The sequence below is a fragment of the Chiloscyllium punctatum genome, chromosome 39 (genome assembly GCF_047496795.1).
Source record: "Chiloscyllium punctatum isolate Juve2018m chromosome 39, sChiPun1.3, whole genome shotgun sequence".
Taxonomy (NCBI): Eukaryota; Metazoa; Chordata; class Chondrichthyes; order Orectolobiformes; family Hemiscylliidae; genus Chiloscyllium; species Chiloscyllium punctatum.
The window spans coordinates 66428914-66455822 of record NC_092777.1 but is presented as its reverse complement, the minus strand read 5'-3'; the positions used below and the strand labels follow the sequence as shown (position 1 = coordinate 66455822).

Sequence of the window (26909 nt, the reverse complement as noted above, 5' to 3'; positions counted from 1 at the left end):
CGTGGAGCTTGAACACTTTTCCCCCCATGTCTGCGTGGATTTACTCTGGGTGCTCCAGTTTCCTCCCACAGTGCAAAGATGTGCAGGTTAGTGAATTGGCCATGCTAAATTGTCCATAGTTTGCAGGGATGTATAGGTTAGGTGCATTAGTCAGGACAAATTCAGAGTAATAGGATAGGGGAATGGGGCAGGATGGGATACTCTTCGGTGGGTTGGTGTGGACTTGTTGGGCTAAATGGCCTGTTTCCACACTATAGGGATTCTACGAGCCCGAACTTCTGGATTACTAATTTAGTGACATCACCATTGTACCAACATTTCCTACTTATTCATGACATTTAAAAGATACATATAATTGAATCCCTTTATCTCCACAGACTTCAATTGTGGATGTAAGTTTGCTCACTGAGCTGGAAGGATCATTTTCAGACGTTTCGTAATATTAGGTAACATCTTCAGTGAGCCTCCATACGAAGCTTTGTTCGGAGGCTTACTTGAAGACGTTACCTAGGATGGTGGCGAAATGTCCAAAAATGAACCTTCCAGCTCAGCGAGTAAACTTACATCCAGAACCTCCACCTGAGCTACAAATTCTCAAAACTCGCTAATCCCAATGGGCACAATACACTAAAACCGGCCCAAAAAAAATGGGAAATGAATGCCAGAGTGCCACCTATGAACAGCTGTACTCCCTGCACGAATGCCTAAGAAAATATGTACTACCTAAGTATCTTAAATACAAACCTCCCCTCAACAACCCACTCGTCAAAAGAATAGCAAAGCAAAACTGCCACAGAATGCTTACAGTAATGATTAATGATGCCCACAACAGACTCCATAAATACAACTGGGAAATTTTGCACCAAAAATCTTACTCACTCATGCAACAGACCATGCAACAGACACAGCACAACAAACCATAGATATTAGACAGCGACGAACACAGAAAATGAAAAAACTAGACCTGCAAAAATAATTTGACAAACATACACAAAGTGACAACACTGACAACACAGAAGTGAATACAAAAAAAAACTTATCTGACCGACCCTAAACAGACACTGAAAAAGCCGTCTTAATAAGAGGATTCAGTTAAAAGGCTTTGTCCGGAGGATCATGAAGAGGTTACCTTGATTGGTGATGAAACGTCTGAAAACGAATCTTCCAGCTCAGCGAGCAAACCTACATCCAGAACCTCAACTGGAGCTACAAATCTTCCCAAACTCGCTAAGACTTCAATTGTTTCTATCTTTTTGCCATTTGAAAAGTACTATGTCCTGTGCTTGAGTCTGAAGTGGACGACTTCACCTTTGATTTCAATACAAATCCATTTGCTACTTTTTCCTGTTTTCAGTCGGGGGCGAAGGTGATGGCCTGCCAGTATTATTGTGAGACTATTAATCCAGAGACTGAGGTAATATTGTGGGGTTCAGGGGTCAAACTTGGGTCAAATGATGTCAGTACTGAATGTGAATTCAGTTTTTAAAAAAAAACTAGAATTAAGACATGCCCGTTGATTGATGGAACAAAAACTATCTGGTTCACCCATGTCCTTTCGGGAAGGAAATATGCTGTTCTTACCTGTTCTGGCCTACATGCGATTCTAGACCAACCAATATGTTGGCTGCTTCCTGTAATGAGGGTTGGACATTAAATGGTGTACTTTTCCAGCACCACACTTTTCAACTCTGATCTCCAGCATCTGCAATTCTCATTTTCTCCTGGTCCTTATTTTGCTAAAATAAAGAGAACTGATTTCTGGGAGAAACAATGCCTGTCAGCCCTGAGTGGTTCAGAACACACTAACCCATAAAAAAAAGAGAACTTTATCCATCAAAACTGGAGGTTTTCACAAGTCAACTAAAATTACCTTTGAAGATAACGTGAAACTAGCATTAATTTGTGGTCAGTTTTCCTTTCTCCAGTTCTTCCAAGCTATCAACGGCCAGTGGAAACCAACATGACAAATGCCAGAAGCAAACTATCTTCATCATGGTTGATGAAACATACTGCCCACACTTGACTGATTACCATTGCTGATTTCTCAGTAGTATTAAGGAAATAAATGACATGAGAAAATTCCTTTTCTTTGTTGAATGTATCACAATGGACATCTATCCCTAAATTAGAGCTACATCTAAAGGTTTAATAAACAACAGAATAATCTGGTTTCTATCTGGCTGATTGATAGCAACAGTAGAAAAGCAATCAACTTATACATCAATAAGCAATTAACTCTGGATTTTAAGGTTAGATGTAGCCTTAGCACAGATATCTCAGAGGGTTGGAGGAGATTATAGAAAAATGGAGAAGCAAGGATGTGAAACAAAGATAATAATCTAAAATCAAGATGCTAGTTGATGAGGAGTCAAATGTAGTTCAGAGGGCACAGTGGAGATAAAGAAATGTGACTTGCTAAGAGTTACGTCAAGGCAGTCAGGTTTTGAATGATCTCAAGATTAAAGTGGGTAAAATGTGGAAGACCAGCCTGTAGTGGTTCTGTCTGGAGGTAACAAATGCAATAAGTAGCGTTTCAGCAACAGATGAGTTGAGATAGAAAAAGTGAGACAATGTTACAAAGATGGCAAAAGTAGAAGTTGGATTCTCATTTTAGGATCAAATATAACACCAAGGTTGTGAACAGATTGGCTTCAGTTATCACCAGGGAGAGAGCCAGCTGTGCTCACAGCACAAAAGAAGCCATTCAGCCCTTAATGTCCATGTGGTCAAAGATCGAACTACACAAATCCATTTTTTTAATCCCAAAGCTATGGCAACTAAAATGAATATCCAACTACTGCTTAAATGTTACCGGAGTTTCTGACTCAACTCCCTTCAAGCACTAAGTTCCAGACTCCCACTACACTGGGTGGGTAGTGATTGTGGAAATCCCAACTCTCCTCTAATCCTTCTACCTCTTACCTGACATCAATGTCATTTGTCATTGACCCTCTACTAGTGAGTAAAGTGCCTTCTTATCCAACGTATCATTGCCCACTCAATCTTATACAGCTCTTCAGGGCTCCCTTGCAACCTTTACCATTCCAAGGAAAACACACCCTAGCCTATCCAATCTTGCCTCACATCTCAGACCCTCTCACCTACACAGCATCCCAGTAAATCTCCTCTGCAGCCTCCAGCCCGATTACATCCTTTCTATAATGTGATGATTAGAAATGCACACAGTATTCTACCTGAGGCCTAATTAGCATTTTATGCATTATAACCTTCTGTTCTGAGGAAGGTCACTGGGCCTGAAACTTAACTCTTGATTTCACTCCACATGCTGTTGAGCGTTTCCAGCAATTTTTGTTTTTGTTCCAGCATAACCTCCTTGTTTTTGCATTCTGTATCTTGGCTTATAAAGGCAAGTACCCCTATGCCTTCCTTTCCATTTGTCCTGATATCTTCAGAGACATATGGATATGGACACCAAGATCCCTCTGACTTTCAGTACTTTTCAGGGACTACACTTCTGAATAGTTCACACACATATTACCTCTATGGATCCTACTGGGCTATACTCTTTTCTGAGGTGAACAGTATGGATCCAACATGCTTTTATGCTTTTCACTTCTACCTATATGGCCTCGTTTGGTGGTCCTCCTAAGACACCATCCTTTCTCACTGCCAGAATAGACTCATTGATCAATATTGCAACCCAGTCCTTCCTCTTCTATTCCAATCTTTATCTCACCTGAATATCCCATCAGCAAGATTGTCAAGATGCCAATTCTGCCCATCTTTCAGCCAAGTCTCGGTCATAGCTATTATAACACATGCCTGTATGCCTATCTATGCCCTCAGCTCATATACCTTATTCTTTGGGGTCCTTGCATTAAAATGTATAGCAAACTTGCTAAACTCGCTTTTTGCTTTCCAGTCTGTATTTCCTCTGCCATCCAGACTCATGCACTCTTGTTTTGGATTCCTCATTCCATCTCGGTTTCTCTCCCCTCTGAACTACTTGTAAGCATCCCATCACCCTCCCAATCCATTTTAAATCCACCACAAAAGCATTAGCAAATCTACCAGTGAAGCTGTTGGTCACTTTCCTTTTTAGATGTAGCCTGTCCAACTTATGCAGGTCCAACTTCCCCCAGAAATGGCCCTAATACCTCAGGAATCTAAAGTCTCACTCCTCTACCATCTCACAAGCCAAAAGTTTATCTGTTCGATTTTCCTGGAGGAATACAGAAAGGAGTCTGAAAGTCTGCTTTTCAATTTCCTACTGAACTCCCTAAAGTCTGCTTGCAGGACCTCATTTCTCTATTTACTGGTCCCAACATGGACCTCTAGCTGTTTACCCTCCCCCTTCAGAACACTCTGCAACTGTTCCATCAGAGGGATAGAGTAACTAACTCAGAGTTTGGTGTGGGGATGGAAAACAAAGGCTTAAATTTTCCTGATGTTTAACTGAACAAATTTCAACTCATCCAGTATGGGATGCCAGAAAAGCAGCCTTATAATTTAACAGCAGTGCAGAGCTTGTGTGAGGGAATACAAGAGGTAGAGCTGTGTATCATCAGCATGCATATGAAAACCAACGCTGTCCCGAGATAACGTTTGTCAAGAGGCAAAACGAGGAACAGGAAAGAGCCAAGGTCAGATCTTTGGGAACACAACAGTTAACCACCTGGGAGTCGGAAGAGAAACCTTTGTAAATGATTCACTGATGATGATTAGCTGGACAAGGTGCAGTGGTATTGCCCTTGCCCCTGAAGTGAGAGAATCAAAGTTCAAGTTCTACCAGCCCCAGAGGTGTTTAATAACATCTCTGGACAGGTTGATTAGAAAATAAAAATTAAGCTAGATAAGAATGGAATCATATGAAAGCAGTTACATCTCAATGGATTACAGTGTAGAGACATTGGAGGAGTACAGTGTGACCAACCATATCAAGTATTACAGACAGATCAAGAAGAATAAGGAAAGTTTTCCGATGTTACAGTCACATAGGATCTCATCTGAGACTGAAAAGAATCATTTCAGTATTGCAGCAGGGGCAGGAGCCTGATAGGGAGGATTTAAACATAGATGTTCTATCAAAGATAAGAACTGATTTGGGAGCTACAGCGTGTTCAGTAACTTTGGAAAAAAATGGAGCTTGAAGACAGAATGGGAGATTGCAAGGAGGATGTTGTCAAGAGTTATTTTAAATTGAGGAGCACAGCAAAAGTACAACAGACTTTAGAGGAGAAAAGGGTAACATTAGGAGAAAGAGATTGGTTTACAGTATCTGCTGAGAAGTTGCACGATTAGTTTAGTGGGAATAAGTGTGAAGAAATAGGTGGTGTGTCTTATTGATGTCAGAGAAAGCATGAGAGGGATTAAGAGGGAAGTTAAACAAACATGAGAGTTCTGGGCTAGGGCAGAGTGAGTATTAAAGGAAGTTTGGCTGGAAGGGGTCAATAGAAGGAAGAATGCAGGAGAGGCAACTGACTGGATTATATCAACCTTATAGAGATGTTCATGACCTCCTTCTGCTAGTTGCTAGAGGTGAGGGTGAAGAGGACAAGGAAGAAAAGTTGAAGCACATCATTTGCAGTGGTGAAAAGTAAAGAAGCTTACTAACACTGATTCCTCTAACAAAAATACAATTCACTAAGTGCTTAAATTCAAGAAACTAGCTCCCTGGTTCTCTTATTATGTTAGCTCAATACACACCTATCAGATGTTTCGGCTGGTGGACTAAAGGACCTGCATTTGGATGTGTAAACTATGAGAGCTGGTACACAGGAAATGGCCTTCCAAAGTACAAACTGAGCAAGCAGAAGTATACAAATGACTTTTCAATGGGAGGTAATGTATCATACCATACACAAAACAGCTCAATAGATATCCACATTTTTTAAACACAGTTTGTAAATGTGATCATAAGTTTTTTAAAAAGTTAAATCAGTTGAAAATACTCTCCTACAAATCATTTTTCCTTTTCTCAGAGGTAGATATGCAAAGCAGGACAACATAAATGCTTTGAGGACAAAAACCCACAGCCATTTAAGGAAACTTAAAATCATGAGTAGCTGGTTTGCTTTGAGATTTTATTGTATCACATTATTCAATACAGCAATTTATATTGTGACTAAAGGGGTAATGGGGCAAGATTGACAGTTAAAATTAGGGTGAGGTCTTTATCAAAAACGTTTCAGATTGATAAATATGTAAAAGGGAAATTCATTGAAGTTAGATCAGGACACTGAGCTCCAGCATGTTGTAATTATCTTTACCATCTGTGCCAAAACCAAAGGGCTTGTTTCCAGACTGTAAGGAATCTAATCTAATCTAAAAACATTCTTAAAAAAATACTAAAGGCTCATCATTGCAGTGCCCACCCTCGAGTTTTGATTTGGAGGTGCTAGTGTTGGACAAAGTTAAAAATCATACAACATCAGGTTGTAGTCCAACAGGTTTACTTGGAGGCACTACCTTTCACATTTTAACAACAAATTTAAACATGCATTAATTTGAAATCTTGCCAAATTACTTGATTGTTGTTATTAAATTTGACAAACCTTTTTGAATCAGTGATCAGTATTAAGAAAACGAATGCCTCTTTGAAACCATACAGTTCAGGGTGCAATCTTCTATAAGGCACAAAATCTCAGACTAGGTACAGAGCCACGTCAACATACTTGATAAGTGCCATTAATGCTGTTTGAAACAGATTTTCTGCATCAGCTTGGCGGACAGGCATACTATCAGCATTCTTGGAGCAGCTAACAGCACCAGCATCGAAACCATGATCATCCAAAACCAACTCTGCTTGGGCTTGAGGACCCCTTCGCCACTCCCGCCCAACTTCCGAGGACCCCTGCGCCCACCTCCAACACACTGCATCCACCTGGACACCCCGCGCTGGCCTATTACCTGCCCTCAACCTCTTCATTTCCAACTGCCGCCGCAACCTGGACATTAACTGCCGCAACCTGTCTACCCCCCTCCCCTACTCCAACCTCTCACCCTCACAACGCGCAGCCCTCCAATCCCTCTGCTCCAATCCCAACCTCACCATCAAGCCAGCAGATCAAGGGGGCGCAGTGATCGTCTGGCGCACTGACCACTACACCGCTGAAGCCAAACGTCAACTCGAGGACACTTCTTCCTACTGCCCCCTCGACCATGACCCCACCCCCCCCATCACCAAACCATCATCTCCCAGACCATACAGAACCTAATCACCTCAGGAGATCTCCCACCCACAGCTTCCAACCTCAGTCCGGGAACCCCGCACTGCCCGGTTCTACCTCCTTCCCAAGATCCACAAGCCTGATCACCCTGGCCGACCCATTGTCTCAGCATGCTCCTGCCCCACTGAACTCATCTCTACCTACCTCGACACTGTCCTATACCCCCTAGTCCAGGAACTCCCCACATACGTTCGAGACACCACCCACGCCCTCCACCTCCTCCAAGACTTCCATTTCCCCGGCCCCCTGGCCCCCAACGCCTCGCCTTCACCATGGATATCCAATCCCTCTACACCTCCATCCGCCATGACCAGGGTCTCCAAGCCCTCCGTTTTTTCCTCTCCAGACGTCCCCAACAGTACCCTTCCACCGACACTCTCATTCGCTTGGCCGAACTGGTCCTCACCCGTAACAATTTCTCCTTCAAATCCTCCCACTTCCTCCAGACCAAAGAGGTAGCCATGGGCACCCGTATGGGCCCCAGCTATGCCTGTTTCTTTGTTGGCTACGTAGAGCAGTTGATCTTCCGTAATTACACCGGCACCACTCCCCACCTCTTCCTCCGCTACATTGATGACTGCATTAGTGAGACCTTGTGCTCCCGCGAGGAGGTTGAGCAATTCATCAACTTCACCAACACATTCTACCCTGACCTTAAATTTACTTGGACCATCTGATGCCTCCCTCCCCTTCCTGGACCTCTCCATCTCCATTAATGACGACCGACTTGACACTGACATTTTTTACAAACCCACCGACTCCCACAGCTACCTGGATTATACCTCTTCCCACCCTACCTCTTGCAAAAATGCCTCCCGTATTCCCAATTCCTCCGCCGGATCCACTCCCAGGAGGACTAGTTCCACCACAGAACACACCAGATGGCCTCCTTCTTTAGAGACCGCAATTTCCCTTCCCACGTGGTTAAAGATGCCCTCCAACGCATCTTGTCTACATCCCGCACCTCCATCTTCAGACCCCACCCCTCCAACCGTAACAAGGACAGAACGCCCCTGGTGCTCACCTTCCACCCTACCAACCTTCGCATAAACCAAATCATCCGTCGACATTTCCGCCACCTCCAAACAGACCCCACCACCAGGGATATATTTCCCTCCCCACCCCTTTCCACCTTCCGCAAAGACCGTTCCCTCCGTGACTACCTGGTTAGGTCCACGCCCTCTTACAACCCACCCTCCCATCCTGGCACTTTCCCCTGCCACTGCAGGAACTGTAAAACCTGCGCCCACACCTCCTCCCTCACCTCTATCCAAGGCCCTAAAGGAGCCTTCCACATCCAAAGTTTTACTTGCGCATCCACTAATATCATTTATTGTATCCGTTGCTCCCGATGCGGTCTCCTCTACATTGGGGAGACTGGGCGCCTCCTTGCAGAGCGCCAATCAACCGCACCAATCAACCACACCATCCCGTGGCCCAACATTTCAACTCCCCCTCCCACTCTGCCGAGGACATGGAGGTCCTGGGCCTCCTTCACCGCTACTCCCTCACCACCAGGTGCCTGGAGGAAGAACGCCTCATCTTCCGCCTCGGAACACTTCAACCCCAGGACATCAATCTGGACTTCAACAGTTTCCTCATTTCCCCTTTCCCCACTTCACCCTAGTTCTAAACTTCCAGCTCATAACTGTCTCCTTGACTTGTCTGGACTTGTCCTACCTGCCTATCTCCTTTTCCACCTATCCACTCCACCCTCTCCTCTCTGACCTATCACCTTCATCCCCTCCCCCACTCACCCTTTGTACACTCTGCACCCCCACCCTCCTCTAGCTTATCTCTCCATGCTTCAGGCTCACTGCCTTTATTCCTGATGAAGCGCTTTTGCCCAAAACATCGATTTCGAAGCTACTTGGATGCTGCCTGAACTGCTGTGCTCTTCCACCACCACTAATCCAGAATTGGGCTTAGACTGCCAAGCTTCGGACAGCTCAAGGAAGCCACTCGAACGTGAGGACGACAAAGGAAGCATTTTAAAGACTCCCTGAAGCTTTCCCACAAGAAATGCAGCATAGACATCAATGCATGGGAGATCCTTGTTCAGAAGAAACCGTGGAGGAAACTCTTATTTGAAGGGTTACAAGTCTTTGAGAAAAATGGTGGCAAGAGGCAGTACTAAAAAGGAACTAGAGAAAGGAATGCCAATGATCAAGGTCACGGACCAATTCCACCCCCCCAATAAATGTATGGTTGGAGATGCAGCTCTTGGATCAGGTTCATCAGCCACGCAAGACACCACAGAACCAATGACAACTAACACAAAATTCCTGGCTGGACGATCACATTTGTTAGCAAGTGATTGCTGATGACAGCAATCTTTGTTGTTTTTAAAAAGTATAAATCATTTAAGTACATGAAGTGACTTCAAACACCTGCTGTGTACTTTTACATGACTCAAGGGCCAAAGTGACTCCAATTTTCAATTGATCAGTGGGTATTTGTCTGGGCCAGCTGGTAATAGGAAAGCCCTTGAGGGCAGATTATTTGCATTGCAATATACTCTCCTCTGACTGCAGCTGAAAAGTGTTGCAAACCGACATGCAACAACTGTTCATTTAAAACAGAGTGCTCATTAATTCATAATTTCTTATGTTTAAACTGCTCTAGCTTACAGTCTCCTTCTTAATATACTTCAGCAACCTGGTCCGATCCAAACTGGAACTGACATGCACTATTAAACATCAAGTGACCTGATCCTGGTGTGACCATAATAACAAGCATGTAAATCAGCAGTAGTTTTTGAATCGATGAGTTTTTTTTTAAATAGCCTTGGATCCTTTGACTTAAATAGCTATCAGATAAAATTTGAATTTTTATCTTCCAGAGCTAATTAAAAACTGAATTAAAAGTTGGGTTGTGGGAAAGAAGAGACATTGGACAATAATGCAATCATTATTTTAAAAATGTAACCCCAAAGTTGGGTTGCTGGATCTGCTAAGAAACTAGAGAAACATTTTTAAAAATTAAATTTTTCTAGCTCTGCTCAAGACAAATGCTGGAGATTTACCTTGGGGTTGTTGCTGACTGAGACCAAGCTTGGGTTATGAGTATTGTTAATCCTGAGAAGAATTGGAACAAATGTAAGTATCAGAAACACTGACTAAATAATTTAATGCTTGACAGCAAAATACTACAAACACTGAAAATCTGAAATAAAAACAGAAAATGCTGGAAATATTCTGATCTGGCAAAAAGAGGGGAGAAAAAGGAAAATAGTTAACTTTTCAGGTCGATGACTTGTTTTTTCCTCACAGGAACTGCCAGATCTGCTCAGTATTACCAATATTTTCTGCTTTTATTTTTAATTCTTGAGAAAATGTAATTACAGTACACTGAGATGTCTTCAAGACACAAGAACAACACATCTCTGGGAAGAAACACGTAACTCAGTACACACTGGAAGGTTTTAACATATTCCCACTTTCTTTCATTATAATTCTTTGCAAAACAAATTTTCCTCAAATCTTACTAAACTTTCCCCAAGCACTACTAAAGTCTAATTCTAATTTTAGATTGTACTCCCATACAGAACATGGAGTCATTTAAAGAAACTAACAATTACATTTTAAACAGAAATTGAAATTACCAGAAAAACTCAGGTCTCACAACATCTGTGGACAGAAAACAGTTAACGTTTTGGGTCCAGTGACCCTTTTTCAGAAGTGTCTGTTTGGAACAGTTCTGAAGAAGGGTCACGAAACGCAAAATGGTAACTCTGATTTCACAGGTGCAGTCAGTCCTGCGGAGTTTTTCTGGCAATTTCCAACATCCTAAATCACATAAAAAGGTGAAGTTGCTGAAGTCCCAGACAGCTTTGGGCTGTTTTCCCTTCGGAGAGATGACTGCTTGAGTTTAACCAGAGGATCACTATGCCTCAGGCAAGGGACAGTTTGAGAAGGTGGGAACTTCACAATGACCTGAAGTGAGTGCACAAATCAAACCCATGCTGTTGGCACCACTAACATCACAAACCAGACATCCAGCCACTGAGCTCAGTTGAGGAAATTCCCATGGTAATGCTCCTTATTATTTCAACTGGCATAATTTTTAAGATGCTGCAGTTAACTTCTATGATCCGAAATTAGAAAAGTCAATTCAGCGGCAGATTGCTATTCACTCATCTAGCTGGAAAGCTGAGGTGTTTCGAAGAGGTTTGGGAACAATCCTGCAGAACATAGGAGTTTGGTGATTGACGTCTGTCACATAATGGCAAAAACATGGGAGAAAATGCTTAATGTACAGCCTAATAATAAAGCTTGAGAGGAGAATCAAAAAACTTCGGTCTTGTTTCACATCAGTTCGGTTTAAAAGTGAAGCTGACCTCTTAAGTGATGTGTTTAGCAAGTATGGCAGAGTGCTATGAGAAAGAGTGGAAACCAAACAAAAAGTGCAACATGATTTCCATGGCATGAGGTGGGCTGCTTGCAAATATGATGTAAAAATCTGAGGAAATGTTACATTGTGTTAATTCTTCACAAAGCTTTCAAGTTTAAGATTAGATTACTTACAGTGTGGAAACAGGCCCTTCGGACCCGCTGAAGCGCAACCCACCCGTACCCCTATATTTACCCCTTACCTAACACTACAGGCAATTTAGCATGGCTAATTCACCTGACCTGCACATCTTTGTGACTGTGGGAGGAAACCGGAGCACCCGGAGGAAACCCACGCAGGCACGGGGAGAATGTGCAAACTCTACACAGAGAGTCGCCTGAGGCGGGAATTGAACCCGGGTCTCTGGCGCTGTGAGGCAGCAGTGCTAACCACTGTGCCACCGTGCTGCCCACAAGCTCTTGCCTTTATAAATATAGAAGCATAGATATACAAGCATGTGAGTTGTACTAAGCCTCTATAAATTACTGGTGAGGCATCAGTTGGCACGACATCCAATTATGGGTGTCACACTTTAGAAAGGATGTCAAGCCCTTGGAGAGGGAGTACAGAGTTACTGGAATGAAAGCAATGATGAGGGCTTTCGGTTATGTGGAGAGACTCAAGAAGCCAAGATTGTCCTCCTCACAGCAGGAGGAACAGGAGGATGCCAAATAGCCATTCTTGACTCCTTTGTCATTCATTTTTAGATCATTGTTGATCTGTGAAATTAACTCCATATATCCACTCGTGTAGCTACTGGAGATTTAAGAGGTATTTAAAATTACAAGTTTTGACAGAATAAACAAAAACATGTGCAGAGGTAAACAGGTTCAAGGTAATTAGCAAAAAAATGACAGCAGAGAATATCTTTCTTTAACAGCTGAAATGCACTGCTTGAAAGTTATTGGAAACACATTCAATATTATTTTACAGAAAATAATTCATATATAGCTAGAAAATAAAGAGCAGAGGCATGGGTCTAACTGGCTAGCTCTTTAAAAAGCCAGCAAAAGGCACTGGGCCTAACAGACTCAGAATGTTCTCTACAAAGAAAAACACAAACAGTAGAACTGCTATTGCTTTTTCCATGACCACATGCCACAGAGTAGTCTCCAGTCAATAAGTAATTCAACAAGTGTCATCACTCTTCTCACATAGGAAATGCAGTAGCCAACCTGCACAAAAGCTTCCACCCAGTGATGTGAAAATGAACGAGACAATTTGCTCTCATGTGATACTGATTGAATGACAAAATTTGGCTAAGACACGGGCACTATTCTTCACAAAACATTTTTTAAAAAAAATTATTTGTGGGATGTAGGAGTCGCTGGCTAAGCCAGCATTTATTACCCTCCCCTAGTTGCCCTTGGTGATGCTGAGCTGCTGACTTTAACGACTGCAGTCCATTCACTGTAGGTAAAAATTCCAGGATATCTATCCAGTGACAATGATGGAGTGGGGTTTGGGGGGAAATTTGCAGGTGGTGGGGTTTCCATGTCCTTACAGATAGAATTAGTTGAGAGTTTGGAGAGTACGTCCAAAGGATCTTAGATGAATATCTGCAGTGTATTTTGTAGTTAGCACACATTGCTGCTACTCAGTGTTGGTGGAGGAGTGGCTGAGTGTTAGTGGATGCATTGTCAATCGAGCAGCCTGCTTTGTCCTGGATAGTGTCAGGTTTCTTAGTATTGGAGCTGCCAATCAAAGCAGGAATATTCCATCATGAGTGGGCACAAGTCAGAACTATAACAATGCCAGTAAATCTTTACACGTAGCCAACTCATGAAAAGGCAGCACATTTGACAGTGCAACACTCCCATAGTATTGCATTGGAGCGTCAGCCTTGATTTTTGTGCACAAGCCTGGAGCAGACTTAAACCCAGAAGCTCTCGTCTTAGTCACAGCTAAGCCAGGACTGACCCTTCAAGTTTAGGATTCAGTTCTCTTTGTGATCCTTCTGCTATGAAAGATTAGAAGCTTTACTGCATCTATTTAATGTGTTGTTATGGTTACAATTCGCACTTAGAGTTGCAGTGTCAGAATACAGCTGCTTAAATTATCCCCTTTCCTGGCTTCAAGAAAATAGCTTCAGCTGGGTAACATCGCATGTACATGCAAATATATAATCATTCTCTTCTACAACACAGTGCACCTGTTCTCTGAAAGAAGCCCATTTCATCCCATTTCCTTCTTTGTCCCCCCAATATTTATTCAATTTATTTTTAAAAATTATAAACTCATCGCAACACAATTTCTGAAAGGGCATTCCACCAACCAATTCTTGCCACATTCTCTTTGTGACCATGAAATTTATGCCTCAAGTTATCAATAAAAGTAGTACATTTGTTGTTTTTTTTCTCCATCTTTATCTATTGTCTTAAATGCTGTCACAGTTGCCATGTTGCAAATGAAACAGCCAATTTGTCCACAGCATGCTCCCACAAAACCAAATGAATAATCAAACAAAATAAGGTTTTAGTGATATTCATCACAGCCAGATGATATCTTGGTTTAATGTGTCCTCTGAGGATGGAATTTCTCTCAACACTACACTGTGGTGTCAACGCACATCATGTGCTCAGGTCTCAGGAGTCAGAGTTTAACCCAGAAACAAGAATGCTGTCACTTAAGACAAAGCTGATACTGGAAAATTCTTGTTATTAACCATTTCTTCATTACTCTGAAGTTTTACCATTTAATACATATTCCTTGCCTTCATCTTAAAAATCGAGAACCTCACATTTCTCCTGATAAAATCACCTAATCTGTGCTTGGCTGTACCTTCCGACAGTAGTTAATCACTTCCCCTATTTTTGTATGCAAAATTTTACATAAGTACAACAAATTGACAGGTTCTCATCGATTAACATGTTTTTAGTACTTTGAGGAAGAAACAAATCAGTTAAATGGGATTTACTTTTTATTTTGTGATTTATATGTGCATTACAAAAGTACATTTATATCTGAACAACAAATGAATCCATACATGTAATATCCACGCTTTTCTCTTTAAACTATAACTTATAAAACAACAGGGACTTTATGCTGGAACTATCTGAAAAGTTGGTTAGGCCGCAACTACAGTATTGCTTGCAGTTCTAGAATCCACATTACAGGAGGCATGTGATTGCATTGGAGAGAGAGCAAAGATTTACCAGAATGCCTGGGCTGAAGAGTTTGTTATGAGGAAGAATTGGATAGACTGGGGTTGATTTCTTAAGAGCAGAGGGGACATGGATAGGTAATATGACTGAGCCAATTACAAAGGGGCATAACTCAAATAAACAGGAAGGAACTTCCTGCTTAGTGGAGGGATCAATGACCAGAGGACATAGATTAAGGTGAGGCACAGGAGGTTTTGATACGATGATTCTAAGTGCAGAAGAGCCTTCCAGTCTATTAGGTTTGTACCACCAAAATTACATTAAATCAACACAAGTCCCATTTTCCAGCACAAGGCCCATAACCTTGAGTCAGAGATGTACAGCATGGAAACAGACCCTTCAGTCCAACTCGTCCATGCCGACCAGATATCCCAAACCAATCTAGTCCCAACTGCCAGCACTTGGCTCATATCCTTCCTATTTCATATACCCATCCAGATGCCTCTGAAATGTTGCAATTGTACCAGCCTCCACCACTTCCTCTGGCAGCTCATTCCATACATATACCACCCTGTGTGAAAAAGTTGCCCCTTACGTCTCTTTTATAACTTTCCCCTCTCACCCTAAACTTATGCCCTCTACTTCTGGACTCCCCCACCCCAAGGAAAAGACTTTGCCTATTTATCCTATCCATGTCCCTCATAATTTTGCAAACCTCTATAAGGTCACCCCTCAGTCTCCGACGCTCCAGTGAAAACAGCCCCAGCTTGTTCAGCCTCTCCTTATAGCTCAAATCCTGCAACCCTGGCAATATCCTTGAAAGAGTTCAGAAATGATTTACAAGTTTTGCAACACCTTTCCGTTAGGAAGGAGACCAGAATTGCATGCAGTATTCCAACAGTGGCCTAACCAATGTCCTGTACAGCCACAACATGACTTCCCAACTCCTGTACTCAATACTCTGACCAATAAAGGAAAAGCATACCAAATGCCTTCTTCACTATCCTATCTACCTGCGACTCCACTTTCAAGGAGATATGAACCTGCACTCCAAGGTCCCTTTGTTCAGCAACACTTCTGAGGACCTTACCATTAAGTGTATGAGTCCTGCTCTGATTTGTTTTCGCAAAATGCAGCACCTCGCATTTATCAGAATTAAACTCCAACTACCACTTCTCAGTCCATTGGCCCATCAATATTATGACATTTCAAATGGTCACCCATATATTTTCAACGTTGTAAAATCAAATGTTTAGAGGGGACGTGAGGAAATATTTTATCATCCAGTGTCAAAATCTGGAACTCACTGCCTGAAAGGGTGGTAAAGGCAGGAACCCTTATGATATTTAATAAGTATTTATATGTACACTTGCAACGACAAGGCAAAAGTAAGGACTGCAGGTGCTGGAAACCTGAGTTTAGATTAGAAAGGTATTGGAAAAGCACAGCAGGTCTGGCAGCATCTGGGGAGCAGGAAAATCGACGTTTTGGGCAAAAGCCCTTCATCAGTTCGTGCAGAGTCGATGGTCCAAAGGACCTTGACCTGTGCTGTAGATGTCTAACTTTATATTTAGTCAAATAACATCAATGCTATGCTAGAAGTTATAGGAACTGGAGTAGGCCATTCAATAAGATTTTGGGAAGCTCTGTGCCCTAACTCTATTTGTTTGCCTTGCATTCATGTCCCTTGAAACACTTGCTTAATAAAAACATTTTCTTAAAAATTCATTTCTGGGATGATGGCATCACTGGCTGGCCAGCATTTATTGCCCATCCTTAGTTGCCCTTGTGATACAACTGAATGGTTTGCCAGGTCACTTGAGGGGGCAATTCAGAGTTAGCTGCATTGCTGTGGGTCTGGAGTCACATGCAGACCAGGTGAGGATGACAGTTTTCCTTCGAAAACCGGATGATTTTTTCTGACAATTGACTAAAGACTCACAACCATCATTAGATTCTTAATTACAGATTTTATTGAATTCAAATTTCACCATTTGCTGTGGGGCGATTCAAACCTAAGTCCCCAAAACATTATTGGATTTCCTGGTTTAATAGACTAGCAATAATACCACTAGGCCATCGCCCCTTGGTTCCTGAAGGGCTCTTGCTGAAACCTCTATTCTCCTGCTCTTCAGATGCTGCCTGACCTGTTGTACTTTTCCTGTGCCCTACTCTCCACTCTGATCTCCAGCATTTGCAGTCCTCACTTTCTCCATTATCTCCCCTTGTCTATCTCAAATTTAACAAATGAATTAACATTGACTGCCATTTGAGGAAGAGTTTTCCAAACGTCCTGTGAAGAAGTGCTTCCTAACATCTCTCCTGAATGGTCTGACCCTAATTCTCAGACTATGACCCCTGGTTCCAGAACCTCCAACCAGTGGAAATTAGTTATCTTTATACACCTTGTCTTGTTAATATCTTGAGGACTTCAATAAGATCACCCCCAACCTTCTTTGCCAATTCACCTAATCTAACAATTACCTGTTGCAATTTTATGCTGTCATCAACATGGTCTATAATTCTGTCTAATTTTGTGTCATAAGCAAATTTGGACATTTGACATTTAATGCCATTATCCAAGTCATTAATGAATATTGTGAATAATTGAAACCCCAACACGAGTCATGTCATAACAATTTGACTACTTCGCTATTATTCCAATTCTGTTTCCTCCACTCAACTGATTTCCAATTCATGTCAATAATTTGCCTTCCTTTCAATGGGCTTCTACCGCAGCTAACAGTCTCTTGTGGTGGGACTTATTGAAAGCCTTTTAGAAGTCCACATAAACTGTAAGCCTTCAACTTGTCTCTGTCCATCACCCTTGTCACCTTTTCAAAATTTCTCGAGGCTTGTCAGGCATGACCTACTCTTCATGAATCAAATGTTGACTCTCCCTGATTAACTGAAATTTTGAGGTGATCAGTTATCCTAGCCTTGATTATAGAGTCCAATGATTTCCCTGCTACAGATATTGGGCTAACTGCAATTTTGTAAAATTGCAGGAGATTGCCAGGGTTGGAGGATTTGAGCAATTGGGGGAGGCTGAACAGGCTAGGGCCGTTTTCCCTGGAGTGCAGATGTTGAGGGGTGACCTTATGGAGGTTTACAAAATTATGAGGGGCATGGATAGGATAAATATACAAAGTCTATTCCCTGGGGTCAGGGAGTCCAGACTAGACGGCATAGGTTTAGGGTGAAAAGGGAAAGATATAAAAGAGACCTAAGGGGCAACTTTTTCACACAGAGGGTGGTACATGTATGGAATGAGCTGCCAGAGGATGTGGAGGCGGCTGGTACAATTGCAACATTTAAAAGGCATCTGGATGGGTATATGGATAGGAAGGGTTTGGAGGGATATGGGCCAAGTGCTGGCAGGTGGGGCTAGATTGGGTTGGGGTATCTGGTCAACATGGATGGGTTAGACCGAAGGGTCCGTTTCCATGCTGTACATCTCTTTCTCTATTTATTTTAAATAGCTGGCTTGTTTGTATACATGGAAGTCAATGCAATATTTAAAGACTCCAAGATCAATATTATGAGAGATCTTAACAACTGGATGGAAGAGCTCAGGCTTAAGGACCCTCAAATTTGTATATAAAGTTGGAATTTAACCAGTGAAAACCATTGAATATTAATGATACACAGCAGAGTTGAGGCCTCTTGTGTACAGTGATCATATGTGTCAGTTTAACTCAGAGACACACACACAGACATGATCCGTCATAGGTATAAGACAGCCGTGCCTCTTCAAAGCTTTGCGAGCAAGCCCATAAGCACATACGTTCTGAAGAATAACTAGACAATCCTTCACAATTAGACGATTTTCTAATATTCCTCAACACTGCAAATTTTATTAATATTGGTTAAATGCCACTACTTGAGCACCTTCAACAGAGACCAGCATGTAGTACTGGGCTCAAGGGAGGTGGAGAAGAAAGCCAAAGGTTTCTTCTTCCTGAATACTATCCAATAACTATTACAGCACACAAAATAATGTAGACATCAGTTGAGAACAAGATTGAGCTCCATGATCACACTGATATTTACCATCAATGGCCATTTGACCTAAACATTGGAGAATTAGTGTGCTTGAGAGACAAAACCATGCCAAGGAATCAATTCTCTCCATACTTGTCAGGGGAACACAAGATAAGACAAAAAAACTGTTATAAAGATGACTGAAGAAAATTAGTTGAAGAAACAAGATTTGTTTACCAATGGATAGAGGGTAGGAGAGCACAAGGCTCACTTGTATGTTAAGAACTACTTAGCGAGTTTGAGAAGATGTGTAGCTCAGGTTGAGGTTCTGGATGTAGACTTGCTTGCTGAGCTAGAAGGTTCATTTTCAGACATTTCAGAAGCTTCATCCGGAGGCTCACTGAAGAATTTACCTAGTATGGTGACAAAGCATCTGAAAATGAACCTTCCAGCTCAGTGAGCAAACCTACATCCACGAACTACTTCAATCTTCCTTTAACAGAAGCACAATACTCAATAAGGACTCAGACCATTGACTAATTTTATCCTATTTGACCTTATGAACACTAATTCCAGAAGCTTGCATTTTTATTTTAGAATTACAATTTGTTGGGTTCAAAAGGCTCCATCGGAATGTTCTATTCCCCACAATTTCTGACCTTGTTTTGAAATCACCTCAACCTGAAAACACCAATCACCATACAACATACTTTTAGGTCCCTGTCACTGAACTATTAGTCCAGGTGTCTGGATTATTAGCCTACCGAAATAAACACTACAGTACAAGACTCTCAGCGTACTTACTCTGGTCTGCGTAATTTTTTGCCTTGAGTTCAAGCTGTCGCGTCTGCGATTCCAACACCTCCACGCGAATCTGAAGGTCCTTCTTCTCCTGCTCTTGAGAATCTTCAAACTCAATGAATTTCTGTAAAAACAGAAGAATTGGATATTTTATATTTGTTAAATGCAAACCAGATATTATAATTGTAATAAATTAAGTAAATACAAGAAAAATCTGTGATGGCAATGTTTAAAGAAAAATTATTCATTCACAAGATGAGAATGTCTGGGAAGGCAGCATTTATTTTACATGTACATTGCTATAGGATAGATGGACAGTCACATATGAAACTCCAGGATGGTATGCTGCATCCCAGTTGCTAAGGTCAAGGTTGTCTTTGAGTGGCTAAAGAATATTCTGAAGTAGGATGGTGAACAGCCAGTAGTCTTGATACACGCCAGTACCATTAATATATGCAAGAAAAGGGATGAGGTTCTACAAACAGAATATAGAAATTTAGGAAGCAAATGAAAAAATAAGGACCTCAAAAGGTAGTAATTTCAGACTGCTACCAGTGCCACGTGCTTGTCAAAGTAGAAATAACAGGATATATCAGATGAATGTGTGATTAGAGACATGGGTTAAGGGGGAGGGTTTCAGATTCCTGGGGCGTTGGGACTGGTTGTGGAGGAGGTGGAGCCAGTACAAGTTGGACAGGACCAGACTGATGTCTGAGGGATGCAATTGCAACACCCAGTGGAGAACGGTTTAAACTAAAATGGTAGGGGGCTGGAACCTATCCAGGGAGACAAATGACAGGAAAACAAGGATTAAACAAAAGAAAACAGAATGGGAAATAAGAAAGGTGATACGCAGAGAATTCAATCAAGCTGGGCCACAGTGAACAGGACAAAGAATGCTAAAGAGACAAGTCATAAGGCTTTGTGCCTTAATGCATGGAACACTCGCAATAAAATGGATGAATTAGTCACACAAATAGACCTAAACAGGTGTTGTTGTTGTTTGGATTACAGTGAACTGGTGGCAGGGTGACCAGGAATGGAAACTGGATAAGAGTTTTCAGTTTTTAAAAAGGACAGACAAGAAAAGGAAAAGCATGTGGGCTAGCATTGCTGATTTAAAGGGAAAGTAATGCCACTGTGAAAATGGATATTAGCTGTAGTGAAGTAGAATTCATACAGGTTGAGCTTAGAAATACCAAGGGGCCAATATTGAGCAAGGCATTAAAAGGACATTAGACATGCAATTATTAAAATTACAACTGTAAACATGAGTGGCTTCAATCAGCGTATTGATTCGGCAATAAGATCAGTAAGTGGCAACAGCATAAAGAAGGAATTCTTGGAGCGTATACAGCATAGTTGTATGGATCATCCTTGACTAGGTTTGTGTAATAACAACGAAGGGATAATTGACAACATAGCTGCTCTGAGGCAGAAGAAGCTGGAGGGGCTGAGTAACCTATTCTGTTCGTATTTTACTGTGCAAGGGCTCTTAAGAAAATGTGACCACAACAGGATAGAGTTTTTCATGAAGATGAAGAGTGACAGTTGTTTATGAGACTAGGTATCCTGAACTGAAATAAAGGAAATTACTATGGTGTGAGACCTGAAGTAGCTATGATAAACTGGGCCTTGTCATTTAATGGAATTATGCTAGATAGGCAACGGTCAACAGTTGAAGAGCGAAGGAAAGAAATGGAAAATTTGTTTATCCCAGTCTGGCAGAAAGAAGAAGTAGGAAACACGGTCCCACCATGACTAACAAGGGAAATTAGAGATTATATTAAACCCAAAGAAGAGACATGCAAATTGGCCAAACCAAAAAAGAAACTGACCAGAGGATTGGGAAGAGTTTAAATTCATAGGAAGACAAAGATTAAGCGGAGAAGTAGAGTATGAGTGTAAGCTTGCAGGGAGCATACAACCAATACTAAAAGCCCCAACCGATATGTGAAGAGAAAAAGGTTAGTCAAGATAAATGTAGCTCCCCTACAGCCAAACAAGAAAATTTATCATGGGAAATAAGGAGATGGCAGTCCAAATACATAGTTGAGTATGTATTATATTTGTCTTCTTTTGTCAAGATAATATCCCACAAATATGGAGTAACAGGGTATAAACGAAAGGAGAAACTGAAATACGTCAATATTGGTAGGAAAATGGTTTGGTAGATGCAGGCATTTCTGCATCAACATGTTGTTATCCTCAGCAACTGGCTGAATGTTAAATTTGTCAAAGGAGAAGCGATGTTGGCCAATCAGCCATACAGAATGCCAAGAAACAACAGAAATTTTGAGGGTTACAAATCCAAGTCTGGTTTGGTTTGGCTAACTAACCCGGTGTCATAACATTCTAGATTTATCGAATTCTCTTAACATAAATTTTGTAGCTGCTCCTGGTGGGATTTGAACACATGTATCCAAATCATTAATCCAAGCCCCTGGACTGTTAGACCTGTAGGTGAAAGTAAGCACTACAGATGCTGGAAATCAGAGTCTAGATTAGAGTGGTGCAGGAAAAGCACAGCAGGTCAATCAGCATCTGAGGAGCAGGAAAATCGAAGTTTCAGGCAAAAGCCCTTCATCAGGGATGAAGGTAGGGAACCTCAGGGATGGAGAGATAAATGGGAGGGGGGGGTGGGCTACGGAGAAGGTATCCAAGCATACAATAGGTGGATGGAGGTGGGAGGAAGATGACAGGAGAGAGGGGAGGGTGGAGCAAATAGGTGGGAAGGATGATTGACAGATCGGACAGGTCATGGGGACGGTGCTGAGCTGGAAGGAAGGATCTGGGGTAAGGTGGGGAGAGGGGAAATGAGGAAACTGGTGAAGTCAATGAGAAAGCAGATGTGGCTGTGGTAGCGAGTCTGTTTCAGGACATGGTTGAAGAGCATCTCAGCCTCCTCCATTGATCCCCAGCGTTAGATACCAGTCTTTAGCCAATTCAGTTCACTCCACGTGATGTCAAGAAATGGTCGGAGGCACTGGATAGTGAAAAGCCCTGACAGCATTCCAGCAAGAGTAAAGACTTGTGCTCCAGAACTTGCTGCTCCCTGAGCCAAGCTGTTCCAGTACAGTTATGACACCGGCACCTACCCAACAAAAAAAAGCATGAGAACCCAACCCAGCTAATGACCACCCAATGTCTACTGTCGATCAGTTAAGTGATGGAAGGGGTCATCAACAGGGCTATTAAGCAGCACCTGCTCAGCAATAGCCTGCTCGGTGACACCCAGTTTGGGCTCCATCAGGGCCACTCAGCTCCTGACCTCAGTATAGCCTTGGTTCAGACATGGACAAAGCAGGTGAATTTCAGAGGGGAGGGGAGAGTGGCAGCCCTTGACATCAAGGCCACATTTGACCTAGCATGGCATCAAGAAGCCCTAGCAAAACTGGAATCAGTGGGTCAAAGAATCAGAGTTATACAGGAGGGAAAGAGGCATTGTAGGGCAGCACGGTGGCTCAGGGACCTGAGTTCGATTCCAGCCTCAGGCAACTGTCTGTGTGGAGTTTGCACACTTCCCCCCCCCCATGTCTGTGTGGGTTCCCTCCGGGCGCTCTGGTTCCCTCCCACAACCCAACGATTTGCAGATTAGGTGAATTGGCAATGCTAAATTGCCCATACTGTTCAGGGATAGTAGGATATGTACATTAGTGAGGGATAAATATGGAGTAATAGGTTTGGGGAATGGGTCTCCTGGAGTATGGGTTACTCTTTGAAGGGTCATTGTGGACTTGTTGGGCTGAAAGGCCTGTTTCCACACTGCAGAGATTCTATGGAAAGAGACCCTTCAGTCCAATTTGTTCATGCCAACCAGATATCCGAAACTGATGTATAGAGGAACCTCTATTATCCGACATTCAATTAACTGAATTTTGTATTATCCGAACAAGATTGCAAGGTTCTGATGCTTGGATAACTATGTTATCCAGCATTCCATTAATCGAACAAAATACTCCCTGCTCATGTCCTTTGGATAATCAAGGTTCCTCTGTAGTCCTATTTTGCTAGCATTTGGCCCGTATACCTCAACACTTCCTATTCATGTACCTGTTCGGCAGCCTTTTAGATGTTGTAGCAGCCTCCTCCACCACCTCTGGCAGCTCGTTCCATACACACTGAAAAAGTTGCCCCTCATGTCTCTTTTAAATCTTTACCCTCTCACTTTTAACCTATGCCCTCTAGTTTTGGACTTCACTACCCTAGGAAAAAGACCTTGGCTATTCACCCTATCCATGCCCCTCATGACTTGAAAAGCCTCTAGAAGGTCATCCCTTGGCCTCCGACTCTCAGGGAATAAAGCCCCAGTCTATTCAGCCTCTTCCTGTAGCTCAAACCTTCTCATCCCGGCAACTTCTTTGTAGATCTTTTCTGAACACTTTCAAGTTTAACACAGTACTCTATAAATGGCTTAACCAAAGTCTCGTACAGTCTACTGCCGCAACATGACTTCCCAAATCGGGGGCAAACTCTCCACTGGTCAGTCATACCAGGCACATGGAAAAATGACTGTGGTTGATGGAGGACAGTATCTCAATTTTAGGACATCTCAGCAGGAGTTCCTCGGGGTAGTGTCCTCAGCCCAACCTTCTTCAGCTGCTTCAATGAACATGGTTAGAAGTGGGAATGCTTGCTGATGATTGCATAATGTTCAGCACCATTCGCGACTCCTCAGACACTGGAGCAGTCTGTGTCCAAATGCAACAAGATTCAGACAACATCCAGGCTTGGGCTGATAAATGGCAAGTAACATGCATGCCACACAAATGCCAGGCCATGACTATTTCCAATAAGAGACAATCTAATCACTACCCTTTGACATTCAACGATATCATCATCATCACTGAATCCTCTAGTATCAACATCCTTGACCAGAATCTCAACTGGAATCTTGACATAAACACAGTGGCTTGAGAGCAGATCAGAGACTAGGAACACTACAGTGAATAACTCACTTTCTGACTCCCCAAGCCTGTTCACCATCTTCAAGACAAATCTGGAGTGTGATGGAATATCCCACATGCTTAGATGGGTTAAGTTCCAGCATCACTCAAGAAGCTTTACACCAACCATAAAACATAGGAGCAGAAATTAGACCATTCAGCCCATCGAGCCTGCTCTGCCATTCAATCGTGGCTGATAAGTTTCTCAACCCCATTCTTCCCATAATCCTTGATCCCGGAGAAAGCAGCCCACTTGATTGGCACCCCACCCACAAGCCTCAACTCTCTCCATCACCAACGCTCAGTAGCGTGAGAATGCACTACCCACACAATGCACTGCAGATATTCTCCAAAGATCCTTAGACAGCATTTTCCAAACCCAGAATCACTTCCATTTAGAGAACAAGGACAACAGGTACAGAGGAACAACACCACCTTCAAGGTTCCCTCCAAGCCACTCACCATCCCGAATTGGAAGTATGTCACTATTCCTTCACTGTAGCTGGGTCAAACTTTTGGGAATTCCCTCTCTAAGGGCATTGTGGGCCAATATACAGAATGTGGACTGCAGCGGTTCAACAAGGTAGCTCATCACCACCTTCTCAAGGGCAATTCGATGGGCAATAAATACTGGCCAGCCAGGGATGCCCCCTCCCAAAAGTAAATAAAAACACAAACTATATAAATCTCAAATATTTACAGTAATTTATGCAAATGAGAACATTGTTTGATCCTACTTGCAGTATAGTTGTAATATATGGGTTTGACCCTGTGACAAACAAGTTAATAACAAAGTCAATCATCAGGAAAACAAAAAGGTTCTTCCTCATAACACAGGAGCGATCACAGGGAGCACTAATGATCCATGTGAATGCAATGTGAACCACACAATCATGTCTCAATGCTTTTAACCTTCCAAAGTACAGTTCGCCCATAGCAAACTATTCAGTTGAAAATTAAATCAGCCAATAAATTAAGTAGCCAGATCACTTGCAAAATAATGTCTCAATCTCTACAAGCTGAAGAGTTATCAAGAGACAGCAAAAAAGTGGTATTTTAGAAGCAACACAAGTGATATTAACTACTTTAATTAATTGGTTTCTCGAAATTACTGAATCAGTAAAGTCCCTCAGTGAAGTACCAGTTGAGTGTAGTTACACACTGTAGAGAGGAAAGGCAGGAAGGAAATAGTCATTTTCATTGTAGCAGCACCTACTTCCAATGTCCTGTTGAAGCGACAATGCTGTATTCATCACAGTACGTATATGTGGCAAATCAGTTACAAGATTATGTGACTTACTTGCATGTTGCGTACTGCTACAGCCAAAGATGTGCAAGTCTTTTCAATCATAACCAATCTAAAGACAATAAATTGGACAAAAATTGCTTACAGATCTTAAATATGATTCATTCCTTGCCATACAATATTAAAAGTGGCAAGAAACTCAAAACACTCTCTCCAACTTCAGAACACATTATTTGTCTGACCCAGCTGTACATACAGCATGTAGTCTGCAATCAAATGTTCACATTTCACTACAAGATCATGCCCTGAACGATCTCTTGTACTGGGGCTCTGCAGAAATTCAGCAATTCAAGTTTCCAGGAAGTGAAAACTCTAAGAAAACAGCAACTCGAGACTCTCGGGCACAACTTGACTTCTGTAATTTTCAGCAAACAGCTAACCAGACCCGTTGTGAGGGAGGTGGTGATACAAACAAACAAACAAACAAACAAAGCACTAGTGATTTTCTTCTAAAATTCTATGGACTGAGGAATGATTATTGTGATTATAGGGAGGACAGAAAAGCAAGAGAGAAAACTGACTGACAAACCCATAAGCTTTGTACCAGTAGTAGGGAAAAAGCGACAATCTATTATAAAGGATGGGACAAACAGAAAGTTGGTTGCTACTAATGTGATTGCACATTGTCAGCACTGATTTACAAGTGAAAGTAAGTGGTTAATGAACTTATCGGAATATTTTGAGAGTGTTAAGAAAAAAATTGCTGAATGAGCGCCAATAGACATAGTAGACTTAGGCTTTCATCATAAGGTTTCTGAAGTTCCCACAGGAGGCCAATTAGAAAAACACATGGGTAGGTGATAATGTACTGGTATGAATTTATGGTGGGTGAACAGAGAATTGGAATAAATGGGTCAGTTAAGTTAAACAGACTGTGACTAGTGGGGGTTACTGCAAGCATTCAGTGCTTAGGTCCTAGATGTTTCCAATATATCTCAATGTTTTGGAGTTGGGCACCCGATGTAATATTTTCAAACTTGCAGTTGATACAAAGCTAAACGGGAATGTCTGTTTTGTGGAAAATGTAAAGTGGCTTCAGTTCAGAAGGACTTGGACAGACTTAGCAAGTAGGCAAGCACTTGACAGACAGAATAAAATATAGCAAAATGTGAGGTTAACCACTTAGGTGTGAGAAATAGATGTGCTGAGCATTTCTTAAACAATAAGTGGTTGGAAAGAGTAAACA

At 42.1% G+C, this 26909-nt stretch overlaps 1 protein-coding gene across 2 annotated transcripts in view; it reads right to left on the bottom strand.

The window, feature by feature from the left end:
• LOC140464167 (C-Jun-amino-terminal kinase-interacting protein 4-like) overlaps positions 1-26909 on the bottom strand; it is a 277366-nt gene that overhangs the window by 186515 nt on the left and 63942 nt on the right. For both annotated transcript variants that reach the window (XM_072558981.1, XM_072558982.1), the window contains exon 2: positions 19475-19595. In XM_072558981.1, coding sequence (XP_072415082.1) covers positions 19475-19595 — 121 coding nt within the window. The remainder of the gene's footprint in view (positions 1-19474; positions 19596-26909) is intronic.